The sequence below is a fragment of the Nicotiana attenuata genome, chromosome 2, assembly GCF_001879085.1.
Source record: "Nicotiana attenuata strain UT chromosome 2, NIATTr2, whole genome shotgun sequence".
NCBI classification, from domain to species: domain Eukaryota; kingdom Viridiplantae; phylum Streptophyta; class Magnoliopsida; order Solanales; family Solanaceae; genus Nicotiana; species Nicotiana attenuata.
This window is the reverse complement of record NC_031990.1, coordinates 52,444,150-52,460,256: the sequence shown is the minus strand read 5'-3', so window position 1 is coordinate 52,460,256 and position 16,107 is coordinate 52,444,150. Positions and strand designations below refer to the sequence as shown.

General features: G+C 37.9%; 2 protein-coding genes across 4 annotated transcripts; one reads left to right on the top strand and one right to left on the bottom strand.

Moving 5' to 3' along the window:
• LOC109210011 (C-type lectin receptor-like tyrosine-protein kinase At1g52310) lies at positions 1,199-7,007 on the top strand. Of its 2 annotated transcripts, none has more exons than XM_019373391.1 (5): positions 1,199-1,505; positions 1,636-1,699; positions 3,560-3,985; positions 4,214-4,769; positions 6,198-7,007. In XM_019373391.1, the coding sequence occupies exons 1-5, from the start codon at positions 1,422-1,424 to the stop codon at positions 6,724-6,726; spliced, it is 1,659 nt and encodes a 552-aa protein (XP_019228936.1). In that variant the 5' UTR covers positions 1,199-1,421; the 3' UTR covers positions 6,727-7,007. The 2 variants fall into 2 exon arrangements, with proteins under 2 accessions (XP_019228936.1, XP_019228931.1); XM_019373386.1 differs by having other exon boundaries at positions 3,557-3,985.
• Positions 7,412-12,659, bottom strand: LOC109209993 (allantoate deiminase). 2 transcript variants are annotated; one of them, XM_019373369.1, is made up of 12 exons: positions 12,391-12,659; positions 11,503-11,588; positions 11,155-11,258; positions 11,000-11,084; positions 10,768-10,884; positions 9,537-9,646; positions 9,351-9,456; positions 9,158-9,244; positions 8,428-8,670; positions 8,183-8,308; positions 7,948-8,109; positions 7,412-7,686 (listed from the first exon to the last, which is right to left on the bottom strand). In XM_019373369.1, exons 1-12 carry the CDS (start codon positions 12,551-12,553, stop codon positions 7,564-7,566), a joined length of 1,512 nt encoding a protein of 503 aa, XP_019228914.1. In that variant the 5' UTR covers positions 12,554-12,659; the 3' UTR covers positions 7,412-7,563. The 2 variants fall into 2 exon arrangements, with proteins under 2 accessions (XP_019228914.1, XP_019228920.1); XM_019373375.1 differs by having other exon boundaries at positions 12,400-12,659.

Here is a 16,107-nt window from a genome sequence, read left to right as displayed (position 1 = left end):
TGTTCTTCTAGTGTACTGTGGCATCAACTATGTGGCAAATAATTCTTCAATAGCTGGTCATAACAAGGAGTGCTTTAAGGTGGCAAGATGTGATAGAATGGGTCAGAGCTCATGCATATGGCAATTTTGCTAAAGCAGAAATCTACAGAGTGGCATATATCATGTGTGGCAGAAGAGGAATCAAAGGATTTTCCAAAATAAAAGTAGAGATGTGGCCCTAATAGTGAAGTCAATTATCCAAGACATACATTGCAGAGGCAATTGCAAACCAAGATTGGTTGGAGCTTTGTAAATTCTTACTTTTATCCCTAATTAGTTGAAGTAGGTTTAAGGTGCTAATTAATATAAATTGTAGATCTCTGTTAGTTACTGGTGGTAGTTCGGTAGAACTTGATAGTAAGGTGTAGAGTTTGCTTAACTAAAGTTGGGGTTGTATGTCCAACTTAAGGGGTTTTTAATCATCATGTAAATATATTTTCCCTGATAATATAATTTTTTCTTAAAAAAGAAAGAAATTAAAATAAAATAATTTGCTCATATTATATTTTTTAATAGCAATTAATACTCCAACATTTGTTACACAATTGAGAATACTGAAGTTATTTTTTAGAAAAGAAGTCATTTTATAGCAACAAAACCTTTAAAAGCATAACTCTCTTCGCTTATGCTTTCTTCAATAATCCATTTAAAAAGATTTTCGATATTTAGATAGTGATGAATTTTTTTTTTCCCCAATATTTTTCGCAAAAATATATTCCTTATAAACAAAATTCACCAATCACCCCAGAAGAGAGTAAGGACTTTTTAAACTTATACTCAATGATTGTTATAAAAACAGTAATTTTAAAAATAGACGAAAAATTTATAAAAAATATCTATTTATACTTTAAACATATTTTAGATTATAATTAGATAAAAGTTTCATTGATGCCTATCAAAATTCAAAAATCCTTACACACAATAGAGAATAAAAAGATTGAAACTTAAATATAATTTTAATACACAGATATTAAGTAACATTTATAAATAAAGGTAGATCTTTACAACAACTATGAATTCAGATTGCTTTGTTTCTCAAATGCAAATTATTTTGAAGAATTCTCTCCAAAAAAAAAAAAAAAATGTTGGATTTTTTTTTCCGTGATGAAATAAAGATGGATGCTTCGATTTGACCGAAGTCATTAAAAGGGGTGGGGACAAACATAAGGGGAGAATTAACTACCCTGTCTGAACAATACTTCTCTTCTCCAAAAGTCCAACGCTCTAAATTCAACTAACCACTCAACGTTTCAACTTCTCCCATTTCCCAAATGTGAAGTCTTTCACTTACTCTCTTACTAAAACCCTACCCACCCATTTTCCACAATGCCCAACCCCACACTCAAATCATTCTAGGTTTTGCTAAACAGTGAGATTAAGTGATGGCTGTTAAGCTTCTGATGGATTTACAGTTCCCTTTGCTTCTATTTTCTTGTTTTCTGCTTCAGGTCTCTGCTTCCACTTCTGTAAGTAATAACCCACATATTTATTAATTTTTATATTGCAAAATAATCCTGCAGATTCTTTAAAGTTCAAGAAAAGGGTATCTGAATGTGTTGTTGGAATTCATGTAGTTATGTGAATTTGAATTCGCAGGTCTCTAATAAGACAGTTGATGCACATGTAGCTCCTTCTTCTGAGAATCAAAGTCATGATGATGGTAATCATTTTGATTTAATTCGTGACTATTATTCTCCAGTCATTTTATTTGGAACTGATAAATTGGCTGTTGCTAATATCAGAGGCGGAGCTAAGATTTCTGGATTTTAGAACGGCGATTTGAGAGCTACTAACTGGGTTCTAAATTTACTATTTGTATATATTTAATGAATTTTTTAATACAAATATATTGTTTAGGGCTCTGAATTCTTTCGGACTCTATAATTGAGTTAAATCTATAATTATATTTTTCTTATAATGTTTCATTATATATGACTTTATGCATCCAGTCCATACAAATATTACTTGTCCCTCTAGTCTCTCTAGTCTTACTTGTTCCCAACACTAAAGTATCGGGCATTTCTAGGGACTAGCCTTCTTTATCTAGTCCACTAATAAAAACTGAAGTTTACACAATATCAACATCAAACCTAAGTTGATCTCGAGTTATACACGATTCATAACACAGAGGCCAAATAATGGCTGCCGCTATCAGGTTCATAGGACACATGGGCAGAGGAAGGGAAAAATAAGTGAACTTATAGTTGTTGTAATTGTTAATGGCCAGGTGGAAGCATTGTGCTTAGGCCTTCTTAAGCTTAGTTTGAGATGACAGTGTTAGCCAATTGTGGTTAATGTTTCAGTCTCCGGATCTTGGAAACCTTATCCTAAATGAATTCTTTGAAGCTGATTCCATGCTTGCTAGCACAATCATATAAATCAAGCATGATTCATTTGGCTGTCCATTCACTGTCAATGCATAGTGGCTCCCGTATCTAAGTATGAAGGTACAGACACTTTCAGAGTGAAAATTCATCTTTAGTTGTGGTATTAGATATAAACAAGTTAATAATACCCAAGTTTCATGGTCCATAATGAATTTAAGATCTAATGCCTTTTGAACATCTCTTTTGGCTTCTGTTTGCTTGCAAAAATAAGCTTCTTTTTTAAGCACCCAAGTGTATGGCCTAATAGTCAATGAAGTGGTTTTGAGAACCTAAGGTCTCAGATTCAAATCCAGCGGAGACAAAAACACTAGGTGATTTCTTTCCATCTGTCCAAGTCTTGGTGGACAGAGTTACTTGTTACCCGTTGCTGGTGGGAAATATCCTATCCCATGGAATTAGTCGAGGTGCGCGTAAGCTGGCCCAGACACCATGGTTACCAAAAAAAAAAAAAAAAAAGAATCTTTCATGTAAATATTAGTCATGTTTTTGAATTTGATTTGCAATACTTTTTTCAGCTTGTTTTACCATGTATCCCCAATCCCTTGTCCTAGAAAAGTGGGGAGAGATAGAAGAATGTTATCATGGGAAAGCAACATAGGAGCTTCTCACTCAATAGAATTTCCAAAAATTAGAAGAAGCCCTTGAGTCAGCTGGTAGTACCTTGTTCTAGTTCTAGTTCAATTTTAGAAAAGATGGAAGAGACAAAATATACTAGGTGATTTCTTCTCATCTACCTAAGTCTTGGTGGGCAGAGTTACGTGGTACCTGTGCTAGTGAGAGGTAGCAAGTACTCGGTGGAATAGTCGAGTTGCGCTAGCCGGCCTGGTAAAAAATAAAATAAAAAAAGAGCAAAAGAAAGTTAAGCAGGAAAAATGTGTGAGTGACTATCTAGGAGAAAGTCTGGATAAGTTTTGAGTATTATTTTTCCCCTCGCTAATAAATAAAGATTGAGTATTATTTTTTTCTTTTTAGATAAATTAAGAAGTTAGAATAAGTATAATTATAGCACTAGTGTAACTGAAACTTATTTTGATCTGTCAAAATGATATTTCTTAGTGTAATTTGTGATTTTTAACTACTCTAGTTATTATGTCTCATCTGTTTGACACTATTGTCTACTGTTTTGCAAGCAGAAAGATGTGATCCTGGTTGGTTTAGCAGCCCAAATGGGAAAAAGTGTTTCAAATATAATGCAACCTCTTTGCAATGGGATGAATCAGAGATTTACTGCAACGGTTTTGGAGGAAACCTTGCTGCCATAGCATCTTCAGAAGAACTGAACTTTGTCCAAAAGCTCTGTGGCAATGATAGTAACGGATGCTGGGTTGGTGGAAAGAGCGTTAATACTACTGCTGGTTTAGGTTGGAAATGGTCTGACCATGAAGCTAGCTGGAATGAGAGTCTTGATCTTAAGTCAACTTTTGACTCAAGTTGCAAAAATTTCTCATGCTATGGCTTTAAGTCAGTGGATTTGTGTACATCGATAACCAATGGCACTACACCCCTTATAGCTGAGAGATGCAATACAACTCATGCTTCTTTATGCATGCTTGATGCTGGTAAGTGATTGCAGAACAACTTATTTCTAATTGCTTTTCTTCACCAAGTGTAACTTTGAAAAGTGGGAGCAAACTCTTTTCCTGATATAATATGGTGATGATATGTGACTAACAACTCTGCAGTCCCCTTTTTATTTTTCCATAAGCAGTACATTTTAGATAACCATTATCCAGTCTACGTGCCTTAATTAGATATTAAATAATCTTCTGATGTTTTTGATACATTAGGGAGCAAGTGTCGCCATATGCGCTGCCACAGAGAATATCTCATTATCCTTGCAGTTGTGAGTGGGTTGATTCTTTGCACTACTTTGGCTGTTGTGATATGGCTTCTTGTTTATAGGCGAAGTAAAAGACGGAGAAGATCTCGTGCATCATTAGCATTAGTTCCGCCATCTTGGAAAATCTTCAATCGTGACGAAGTAAAGTCCATGACAAAGAATTTCAGTGAAGTAAATCGTCTCCTTGGTGATGCCAAAACAGGGGGTACCTATAGTGGGCTTTTACCTGATGGTTCAAGGGTGGCTGTGAAAAGATTGAAGAGGTCTGGCTTTCAGAGGAAGAAGGAGTTCTACTCTGAGATTGGAAGGGTTGCAAGACTTCATCATCCAAATCTGGTCTCTATCAAAGGATGTTGTTATCATCATGGTGACCGCTATATCCTGTACGAGTTTATTATCAATGGACCCCTGGATAGGTGGCTACACCATATTCCTAGAGGAGGTAGGAGTTTGGACTGGAGCATGAGAATGAAAGTCGCCACCACCCTTGCTCAAGGAATTGCGTAAGTAGCGTCAATATTATCTTCATCTCCATTGTAGATTAGGAATAAATATTTTAATTTATCCTTGAGATGGATTATTTTTGTTAGAAATGTGCGTTTATTCTTTAAATCTTGTCATACATCCCTTCTTTGACATGAGTATGAGCTCATATATACATTGTTTGGCTTCACCTCAATTGGAGGATGTTATCGGGAAGTCATACAAGGGTAAATATAGATGGTTCGAATGCATGATCTCTCTTGCAATATTTCCCTTCTTATTCCTTTGACATGGAAATGCTGGTGAATAAAATTTCCAGAGGCTTATGAGACCACTCACCGCCTAACCCCCAACAAGAAATATGTATGGAAGAAGTTTTGAAGGGTACAAGAGGAAGCCTATATATTTATTCCAATTAATCATGATGATATAAGATAGAGCAATCCACAGGCTTATCTTGCATCACCAGATTTAATTATATGTAATGAATAATGTATGGTCCCTGGTGGTTTAACTTTTCATGGACTTCTTTGATCAGATTGTTACTTTCCATAATTTGTTTGGTATAAGTTGAAAAATATAGGTCACTTCAGTAAGCTGGGCTCTACTTCCACAGGGTAGGGGTAAGGTCTGCGTATACACTACCTTCCCCAGACCCCACTTGTGGGATTATATTTGGTATGTTGTTGTTGCTGTTGTTGTACTTGAGTAAGCTGGGTTCATTTCGTACTTCTAGAAATCTAGAAAGTTTGGAAGTATGTCTTTATAATTTTTTATGCTAAAAAGAATTCAAACAGAAACGAGATAGAAGAGATAAAATACTTAAGGAAATGGATGCCAGTGACATCTCAGTTATAAACAAAACCTTCAAATTTTATAGGATAGTTACATATTACTGCCCTTTGGTGTTCACGTGTTTCCATTTGAGTGTCTTACATTGTTCTAGGGAGGATGTGTACAGAAAGTAAAGAAGTCATTGTAAGTAGAAAGTAAAGAAGTTGTGCATATCTACGAGTTATATGGAAGTCGCTGTCATACGCAAAGCAACCAAGATGCCTAGTTCTGGCTATCGATGGATAGGTACCTTAAAACCAGCCACGTCTATGGTATATTTGTTAAAAAGAAATAGAGAAAAACGATGCATGGTCTATTACTAAATTATGTTATTCTCTATTACTAAATTATGCTACTGTCTATTACTACTAAATTAGTTTATTGCCTAATTAATTTCTGTATTGAGGGATCTAGCTGCCTAAGGTGAGAATGACTGGTCTGGTTGTGTTGTTGTACGGAGGTAGTTGTTGAAAACTCTGGTTTTGTCATACTGTTTCAGCTAGTGCACAAGAGATAGTGACTCAAGAGCATGACATTATTTGTTTGCAAACCTCATGTAATGGCAAATTCTTTGCTTGTACATAGTTTTGTGCTTATTTCATCAAATTTGACAGGTTCCTTCATGACAAAGTGAAGCCGCAAGTTGTGCATAGGGATATTCGGGCAAGCAATGTACTTCTCGACGAAGATTTTGGCGCACATCTAATGGGAGTTGGTCTGTCTAAGTTCGTACCATGGGAAGTTATGCATGAGAGGAGAGTCATGGCAGGTGGTACTCATGGGTATCTTGCTCCGGAGTTTGTTTACAGAAATGAGCTTACTACAAAGAGTGACGTCTATAGCTTTGGAGTTCTCCTGCTTGAAATTATGAGCGGGCGAAGACCAGCACAAGCAGTTGATTCTGTTGGTTGGCAGAGTATATTTGAATGGGCCACGCCTCTGGTGCAGGCTCATCGCTATGTAGAGCTCTTAGATCCTGTCATATCATCTTCTTCCTCTTCTCATATTCCTGAAGTTGGAGTTATCCAAAAGGTTGTTGACCTTGTTTATTCTTGTACACAACATGTGCCGTCAATGCGTCCTAGGATGTCCCACGTTGTCCACCAGCTGCAACAATTAGCTCAACCTCCTAGTGTAAAGTAAGTGGAGAAGAATTACAGATCTGCAGTTCTTTTAACAGAAACTAGTTACACGATGTTTCTAACCTATTTGCAAGGGCCACAACTGTTTTAGGATTTTATTGTCACCTTGCTGATGGACATGCAATGCCTTGAAACAGTCCATGATGGTTAAAATGTAGCTACAGTTACTAATCTGTACGTGTAAGACCAGTTGATTTTCACTTGATATCACCAAAGCCAGCATACATTCATCTTGTGGCTGCTTTATATTTTATAATTTAGTACCACTATCTTCAAAGTTCACTTCTAATTTCCTGTGTTAAATTGTCATTATCCGTAACAACCTATGATATGTCCACGGATTCTTTTTGAAATATTGTCAAAAGAATCCAGAAACATGTTTGTTTAAATACTTTCAAGAAACTTTTGCAAAAAAAAAGATCGTGAGGAAGTGTTTTGATGGTTTGTAAAGAGTTCTTCCATTTACAAAACACACAATACTTTTAAAAAAAAAAAAATTCGAACATGCTTTCTTTTTGCACAAGTTGTCTTGTCATTTTTCAGAAGTTAAAACGATTTAAAGCATCTTAGGCTAAACTTAGTCGGACGGTAGATATCTGTTCTGCAAGGATGTCGTTTCAAAAATTTCAAAGAGATTATTGCTTTTCTATATTCGCTCGTTTATTGGAATCATGCTCAAGCAAGAGTTTGATCAAACGTCAGTTCACTATGAACAGGCGAAATTGCTATTTGCAAATATACATTCTCATTATTGCAACTATAGAAGTTTGAATCGATGTATATACAACATAATATGATTACGAATGGAAAACTAGATTGCATTGCAGAATGCCGGTAATTACAAGAGGGTCTCCAAAAATGTAAGTACTGCCATTCCAGCTGACCAAATATCATCATCTAATACATGCTCCGCAGGAGAATGGCTGATGCCTCCACGACAACGCACAAATAGCATTCCCACCTATTGAAAAATAATGAATCTTTAATACAAACAGGAAAGAAAATCACGTTCATAGTGTCAATGAAGTGGGTAAAACCATGGGAGACATAGGGATTCCTATTTGCCTAAGTGGATAGAGCTACCTAGTACCTGAACTCTAAGAGGTAGCAAGTGCTCGGTGAAATAGTCGAGCCTCGCAAGTGGCCCTTACATCACCATTATCAAAAGAAAGAAAGAAAATCACGTCCAAGTCAAAAATACAAGGTTTTTAGTATAGCTCACCTTGGTTAGATGAGACATGGCCATTGCATCATGTCCAGCTCCACTCATCAGTACTGGAACATCACCTGGATCCTCACCAGTAATTCTCTTCAAAGCAGCATGAGATGCAGATTTCAGCTCTGTGCTTAGGTCAGGATCGCAAACGACAGCATTTGCATCATGCTAAACCAATAAGAGAAGTGTTAGTCATAGAACGCGCTGCAGGTAATGCCACAAATAATTAGGTATATCTCACCTTTCGCTCAACGTTACAAAAGACAGAACGTCGATCACACATATGATAAAGTCTATTGGAGAATTCATAAATTATAGCTTCTCGTCCTGTGTCATCCATTGCACGTACATCTACAGTGAATGTCACCTGTGAAAAATGCATATATAGTAATAAGCATCCCAGAAATTCTTGTTTCCCTGAATATTGGATGATGAACAACGAAACGGTATGTGAGTTGTACGCCAGAAGTTTTAAGGAGTGCTTGCCTGGCCTGGAATGACATTACTTGCACTTGGCCAACTTGATATCTCTCCAACAGTACAGACCAGAGATCCTGCAAGAGATTCCACTGTTGAAGAAGCACATTGACCATCATAGGACAGATAATAGTCAGGTTGTTTACAAAGGCTTTCCAGAAATACAATTAGTTCAGCAGCTGCAACCATAGGATCCTGTCGCATATTCATAGGCACTGTTCCTGCATGTCCTTGTGTGCCTCTCACTGTCACCTGCAGTGCTTAATTCAAAGGTCTGGTCAAGCTAGCATTACTTCAACCAAATTATATGGGACAATATATACCAAAAGGAGATGAGTGGTGACAACTAGAAGTGAGTCAAGCTGTAGATTGTGCATAGAACAGATTTCCCGGACAAATAATTTTCTCACATACTTTAAGTACTTTTCCCCTTTGTAATATCATATCATCACAAAGATTTAGAACTGCCTTTTACTTAACAAACCTAGATAGACTGAATAGATATAACAGCCAATCGGGCATTCTTATTTCTTCATTGCACGTTATATACCAGAAGGGTACTTTATCACCATGATCCAACATCTTACAAGGTGGAATGAAACAAACCGTGGAAATCAAAAACTAGAAAAAGGTGGTTTTGCTACAGGAAAGGAAAAAATGGAGTTGAACATGGACAATAAGTTTTTAGATAGAATAAAAGTGGATGACAGCCAAGAGGCGGTAGGATAAGAATACACACCTTCAACCTTGTCTGCCCTGCAATGCCTTTTACTAAACCAAGAGGGAGACCAACATTCTCCAGTACGGGTCCCTGTTCAATGTGAACCTGCGAAAGACCATTTGAATAAGATCCACCATCAGCAACTATGTTACCAGAGATCTTATGAAGTAGTTAGTAAATTCGATATGGCATATTGAGAAGTATAATTGACCTCAACATAGCCCCAAACAGATTCTGGTTCATATTTGAGCTGCAAAAGGTTTTCTTCTGTAGTTTCTATAGAACTTGCTCTGAGAGCACCTTGCACTGTCACACCACTGAAAACAGTTGCACGTCAATGTATTGAGAAAGAAAAGCGATACAAACAAAGACAAGCTTTTAGGTTAGCCATACAAACTTCTTATCATGTATTTGCAATGCTGAAACTGGTAATAAGCCAGCAATAGCTGCACTTCCCAAGAAGGTCGACTGAAACCTCACTCCCTCCTCATCACTAAATGCAATTACCTGCAAAACAGTACACAAGATATTTGCAACATTTAAGACCAAAAAACAGGAGAAACTAAATAATCTTTTACATAATATTAACCAAAAATAAAAGCTGTAAAATATAAAGATTACAAAAGAGAAGTCAGATTGGCAGCAACAACACATTAGGCAACCAGCACTATTATTAGTGCTGTAACACTTGCTACAACTGCTCAAGGATGTAAACGCAAAATTTTGACTGTTCAAGGATATAACGTTCAAAGAGGGCAGAATATACTTTTTGAGCTAGGCTTAGATGGCCAAGAGAGGAAAATTACACAGCTCAGTAGTTAGTTCACACACTTAAAAGATGAAAGACAAGGAGATAAGGAGGACTTTGCTAAAGAAGAAGAAAAATGCAATAAGAAGGAGAAGGATAACCGGGGAAGTAGATTCCATTAGTAGGGAAAGACCGAGAGCTAGCAGGTATTAGCCATTTTTCCACTTTCAAGGCATCATATGCAAGTCACATCTTTCACGAAGCTTGCAACCACAAACTTTAGCTTGCATCTTAGCAACCACAAACGTTGAATTGGTTTTTAAATGTAAACCTCAAAGACAAAATTGACACAGTTTAAAACTCAGCAGTTGAAACCAGAACATAGCCCAAACTTCAAAGATCATTTGTGGGAAAGCTCTTGACTAGCAACTTACAACTAGTACTTGGAACTATAGGATCCTCATCAATCTAGCGACTGAAATGTGATAGTTAAGTTAAAGAAGAAATTACTTTTTGGAATTCAAATTGAGCATCTCGCTAACAATTGTCTTTAGCAAGCAACAACAACAACAACAATAACGACCCAGTATAATCCCACTAGTGGGGCCTGGGGAGGGTGGTGTGTACGCAAACCTTACCTCTACCTCGATGGGGTAGAGAGGCTGTTTCCGATAGACCCTCGGCTCAAGAAGACGAAAAGAGGTTTCAAATAAAGTTACAGTGCCCCCTTGGATATAGCTGATAACCTTTAAAAAGTGCATTTGATTGCTAAATTTAAAAAGATCTTAACCTTACGGTTATAACAAAGAATAACAGAACAGAAAACAGCAAAGATGAACATATTCCAGGTTAACATGTTGCTGATAGTTACGTGTCTCACCTCAACCGGCCGCCTGAGTTTATCCAACCTCCCTGTGGCATTCAATGCCTTCATTGCAGATATTGCACAAATTATGCCCAATGAGCCATCAAAGTATCCAGCATCAATAACTGTATCCTGTTGCAACGCAAAGCATTCAATTTCAGGTTCTTCTGCAGCATCTTGAACTAGTGATGCGGGGAAGTAAAACAAATATAGTAGAGGAGATAATTTGAGGAAATCAATGCTTCACCAAATGGGAGCCAATTAACAAAGCCTTTTCACTTGGATTAATCCCTTCAGCCCGACCATGCACATTGCCCATTTGGTCCACCCACCTGGAATCAGGAGTGCTCTCAATTAAGTATCTGAAGCACTGAAATACAATATGATAAGCTGAAAACTTACGTCTTCAAGCCCGCATCTTCCATCCATGCACGAAGAAGATTTCCAGCTCTGATCGATGCTGGGCTCTGGAATGTCCTTTCAAGGTAGTCATTCGCATCACTTACCTGCCACAAAATGCAAAACTTGTTACTTCAGCTCTTCTACTGATGAAAAGTTGGACAAGAGATAGCAGCCGTGAAATGAACTAATAGATTTTTAAAATTTGATAACTTTCATTGATGCATATTGTATTGTATGTATATCAAGAAAGAGAAAACTCAGGTAAGGCACAAGTAAAAAACATTCCTCACAGGAAATTTGACTTCCACTAATAATGAGATAAATATATTCCCTTGCTCTAATTAATACCTTCCCAAGCTCATTAAGTCTTGCAACAGCTTCCTCCTTGAGGATTTCAGGAAACAGATCATACTTCATGCCTTCCACATTTTCACCTAATGGCCACAAAAAGCACCACATTACTACATAAAGAGCAAAATTTGCTTTAAAAAAAAATCTTGCCCTAATCAGATTGAAAGGAAACAGTTCTGCATTATGATAAATACAACTTTTTGGATTTGGAAAGAATCAATTTTTACAGATATTCAATATTAGGATTTAGAAAGGATGATTTTTTTACAGAAATGACTATTCATGGAGACAGATGCAGAGAGTTATTAACCTGGAAAATAATCAAACTAATAAAAGAAACAGAATCATACTTTTGTACTCTGTCTGATGTTATGATTCCAGACGTAACAAATTGAAGAGGGCATGAATATACAAAGAGGAACCTAAAGGGACTAATTTTTCCAGTAGAGAACCTTGACTAATACTCTGTTAGATAAAATTAATTGCTATGCCTGAAACTAAAATGTGAAACAACCCACTATAGTTTTATCAGATGATAAGGACAGCTGTGTAAGCAAAACGGTCCCCAAAAACTTGCAAAAGCATGACCAGAAAAAAGACCAAGATACTCATTAAAATAATGAGGAATATTTGAAGAATTAACAAAAAGGTCACAACTTTAATCATCTCATTAACAAATCATTCCCAAAGATCCTATATTTGAATTACCAACAACGTTATCAACAAAAGAAAAAACAATACAAATTCCAGGTCACAGATTCAAACCAACTCATCACACATTTCGAGCTCAGATATGAAAAGAGTTCATTTATTATCCAAAATGGTCTCAAAAACGACAATTTTTCATGTACAAAAGAAGAAGAAAAAACACAAATAAATGAATACCGTAATTACCGAAGAATATGTTAGCAGAAGTAGCCATGGCGAAAAAAGGATAAAGAACAAGAAAGAAACATAAGATCGAAACGAAGTTCTTCGTCATTGCATGGGAAATTGAAAATGACGTTTGGGTGGTTGTATTAGAAGAGTGAAGAGAAGGAGCCGCCATGGCTGCTTGCGCAAGCTTATGGAGGAACCAATAAAAGCAAGCAAACAAGACCACGGCTCTCTCTCAAAATGAGAAAGATAAGTGACTTTAGATTGTAAGAATCCACTAGACACCACTACTCCTATATACTATCCACCTCCTTATTTGTTCTCAGCTAATAAGCTAAAGGGTTGTTTGGTAGGATGTGTTAGATAAAATAATGCATGTATTTTGAATTTATGCATTAGTTATATATCCTGTTTCTTATTATTTTATGCGTAACTAATATATAGAAAATCATGGTATTAGCAATGTAATGGGTTTTAATGCATGCATTAGTTTAGTTAAAGACAAAATTATCCTTCAAAATTTATGCTTGATTAAAATATGATAGTTATTGCATTAATGCAAGTTTAAAATAATCTAAATAGTGAAAAATAAAATTATATCTCTAACAAAATAAATAAATACTTAGCATATTTCCTTTTTTAAAAATAAACATTTAGTTCTATATTATAATATAGGTAGACAAATCAAAAAATTATTTTTAAACTTTTTCATATAAAAATATTTCTCAAACATATGTTTCTTTTAAAGAGTTAGAGTGATGAACTGATTTTGAGGGCATTTTTGTAAACAAATAATTCTTTTAAAAATTATGCAATGATTTAATACATCAAACCAAACAATAGATAAAAAATATGTCAGCATAACTAATACAAATATAACTAATATAGCATTAATAATACATCCTATTAAACATTATTTTTATGCACCCTACCAAAGGATCCCTAATACTCGTGACTCGTGAACGCTCTACCTGTTTTTTGTTTTTTCGGGTTTGCGGGTCCCAATTTGGTGTCGGACCCCAAGCAAGATGCTGTGGGTCCACCAAGTATTCATCCTTGTAAAAATGTTTCCTTTCTTTTATAGTAATTCTATTATTTTATTCCTCCCTTTTTCGTCATTTCTCTTTTTTTTTTTTTTTCTGGAGTATAGTGTTCAGCGGTATGTATACTATATAGTACTACATTGCTTGCCACCAAGGAGTGGAGAAGGCGATTACGTCTCCCAATTGAAATGTTTGATAATTTGATACTCATTGCTCTATCTGATAGTTTCAAATAAAATAAAGTGCTGCCCGGTGCACTAAATTTCCGTTATGCGTGGGGTTCAGAGAAGGGCCGCACTATAAGGGTCTATTATATGCAGTCTTACTCTGCATTTCTGCAAAAGACTATTACGAATAAGATTGAATATTGTTTGGCTCAAAAGTTAACAATATACTTTGTAAGCTAAAAAACAATCAAAAGTAGAAAAAGGGTAAATCGTAATCAAATATAATAATCCTAGAGATGCAAAGATGATAATATTGTTGTAGATCTAGTATTGCAAAGGGACAGTATGAACTCAATAAGATACGTTCGTTTGAAGTAGAGATAGAGAGAGAAAGCCAGAAAAAATGAGAGAGTTGTATTAGATCAGATGCCCTCTTTACAATGTGAAGGTCTCCTTTATATAATAGGAGACCTTCCTCAAAAGAATCAAAAAGTTACAAAGATAGGTAGCGTCTCCCTAGTGAAGACATTGAGTCCTAAACGATGTCGGTTTTGCCCCCACGGCCGAGTCGTACCCGCTAAGCTGGCAGGCGTACACTTATTGGGCGTACCCACTGGCGTAGAGATGCTGAGAGTCAAATTTGACCCTATACAGTTAGTCCCTCCGCTCGTTGGAGACGCATTCGGTGGGCGTCTTCGATGGGCGGAAACGTGAAGCTCGGCTTAGGAGAATTTGACCTCGACCCAGGGCGGCAATACGAATGGAGTGAAATATATGACGTTATTAAGCCACTGACGCGCGACTTCCTTTTTGGAATGACGTCATCGCCTGTATGCGTCATTATTATATTTGCCCCCGAGGTGGTTCAGAGGATGATGCGACATTTTGGTTTCCGGCGCACGTTTTGAATCATGACTCTTCGATTCCTGTGCAACTTATCCTTATAAGTATGAGAGAGGTTCGATTTGATTCCATTTTCAATCCTTCGGAAAGCATTTTCTAATATACACCTTAGTCTTTCTTTACCGTAACCGTTATTTTGTGAGGGACTCTCCCACTTCTGTTGAAACCACACTTCCTATCGTCAGTGCTTCGTTTCTTAAGTAGTATAATCATGACAAAACGCGGACAGGGTAGTAAAAAGGCCAAAGATAATGCCTCGTCTAAGGTTCCGCCATCTTCTGGCGGTGAAGGGGAAAAGGCGGAGAAGGCCCTTGTTCCTCTCAGCGTAGACAACGTCCTTCTGAAGGAGACGCATGTTCGCAGGGATTTTCCGACTAAAAGCCCTGACCTTCCCTGGGAGCACAACATTTTATTACAATCTCATTTAGATGACCTTCGAGAGATGCACCATATTCCGGACCACGTGGAAATGGTTCCGGCCGGGACGGACTATGCCAATGTGCACTGGCCTGGATATTGCACGTTCTATGACTACCCGTTCTTGATCGGTTACAATCTTTCAATCTATCCTCTGATGGAGGAGCTTTACCGTTTTTATAATGTGTGTCCGGCCCAGCTCACTCCTTATACCTTGAAGGTGTGCCGTATTATGACCACTTATGCGGCCAGGGCTGAATGCAGCATCTCGGTTCACCACCTCTTATAGTTATTCAGCATTGGTTACCTGAGGGGTACCATGCTGCAGTTAAAAGGTCGGGGCACAAGGGGCTTAGTTGTTAAAGCCGATGATAATCCCAACCGCCGCTTTTGGCGTAAGTATTTCTACATCAAGACGGAGCACCTGGTGTCGAATCCCGAAGGGTTCCCGGAAAGATGGAATCCAGAACGTAAGTATTTCTATTTGTAGAATTCAGGGCTGCTTGCGCTTTTGACCATACGGCCGTTGTGATTTCTTTGCTTTTCTCCCTTTTTTATTCGCAGCGAGGGCTTCTCCACCCCAGCTCATTGATGACATTAAATCGTGGGTGGAAAGAATAATACCTTATGCGGAGGAATGCCGTACCTGGGCTGCATTTCTTCAATAGTACGGCCCGTCAGGTAATTCTTTGGCTACGATTTGGGAATTCCCTACGCTCTCGTTTCCTGACTTATTCGTGTTGGCAGGTCGGAGCGCTCCTAAGAAGAAGAGAAAGAGCGTCGTCACCTTACCTGGGGCGGGGACTGATTCTGAAGATGGGTATATACCCTGTGGTTCGCCTAGTGAGGGCGCTGCGGGGGTTCCTCAACCGCTGCCCGTGGTGGCGTCCATGAGGGGAGCGACTCCTTCAATGCCATCCCCACGGGTTGTGGAGGAGAATTCTGAGAGCGAGGAGCCGCTCGAAAGGAAAAGACGTCGATTGATAACCGGCAAGGGGATAGCCTCAGGAGACGAGGGGGCGAGCGAGCCCCATCGGGAGTCAAGGCCAGTTTTTATGGCGGATGCCATCCGTTCCGGGAGGTCGGCTCCCCAAGGGGGGGCGGTTCTCGACGCCAGCCCACCACGCATTCCGGAGAGCGGCTCGTCGGCTGCCGTTGGAGAAGCAGGTGATGATGCCGAGAGGGTGGGCCCTAAG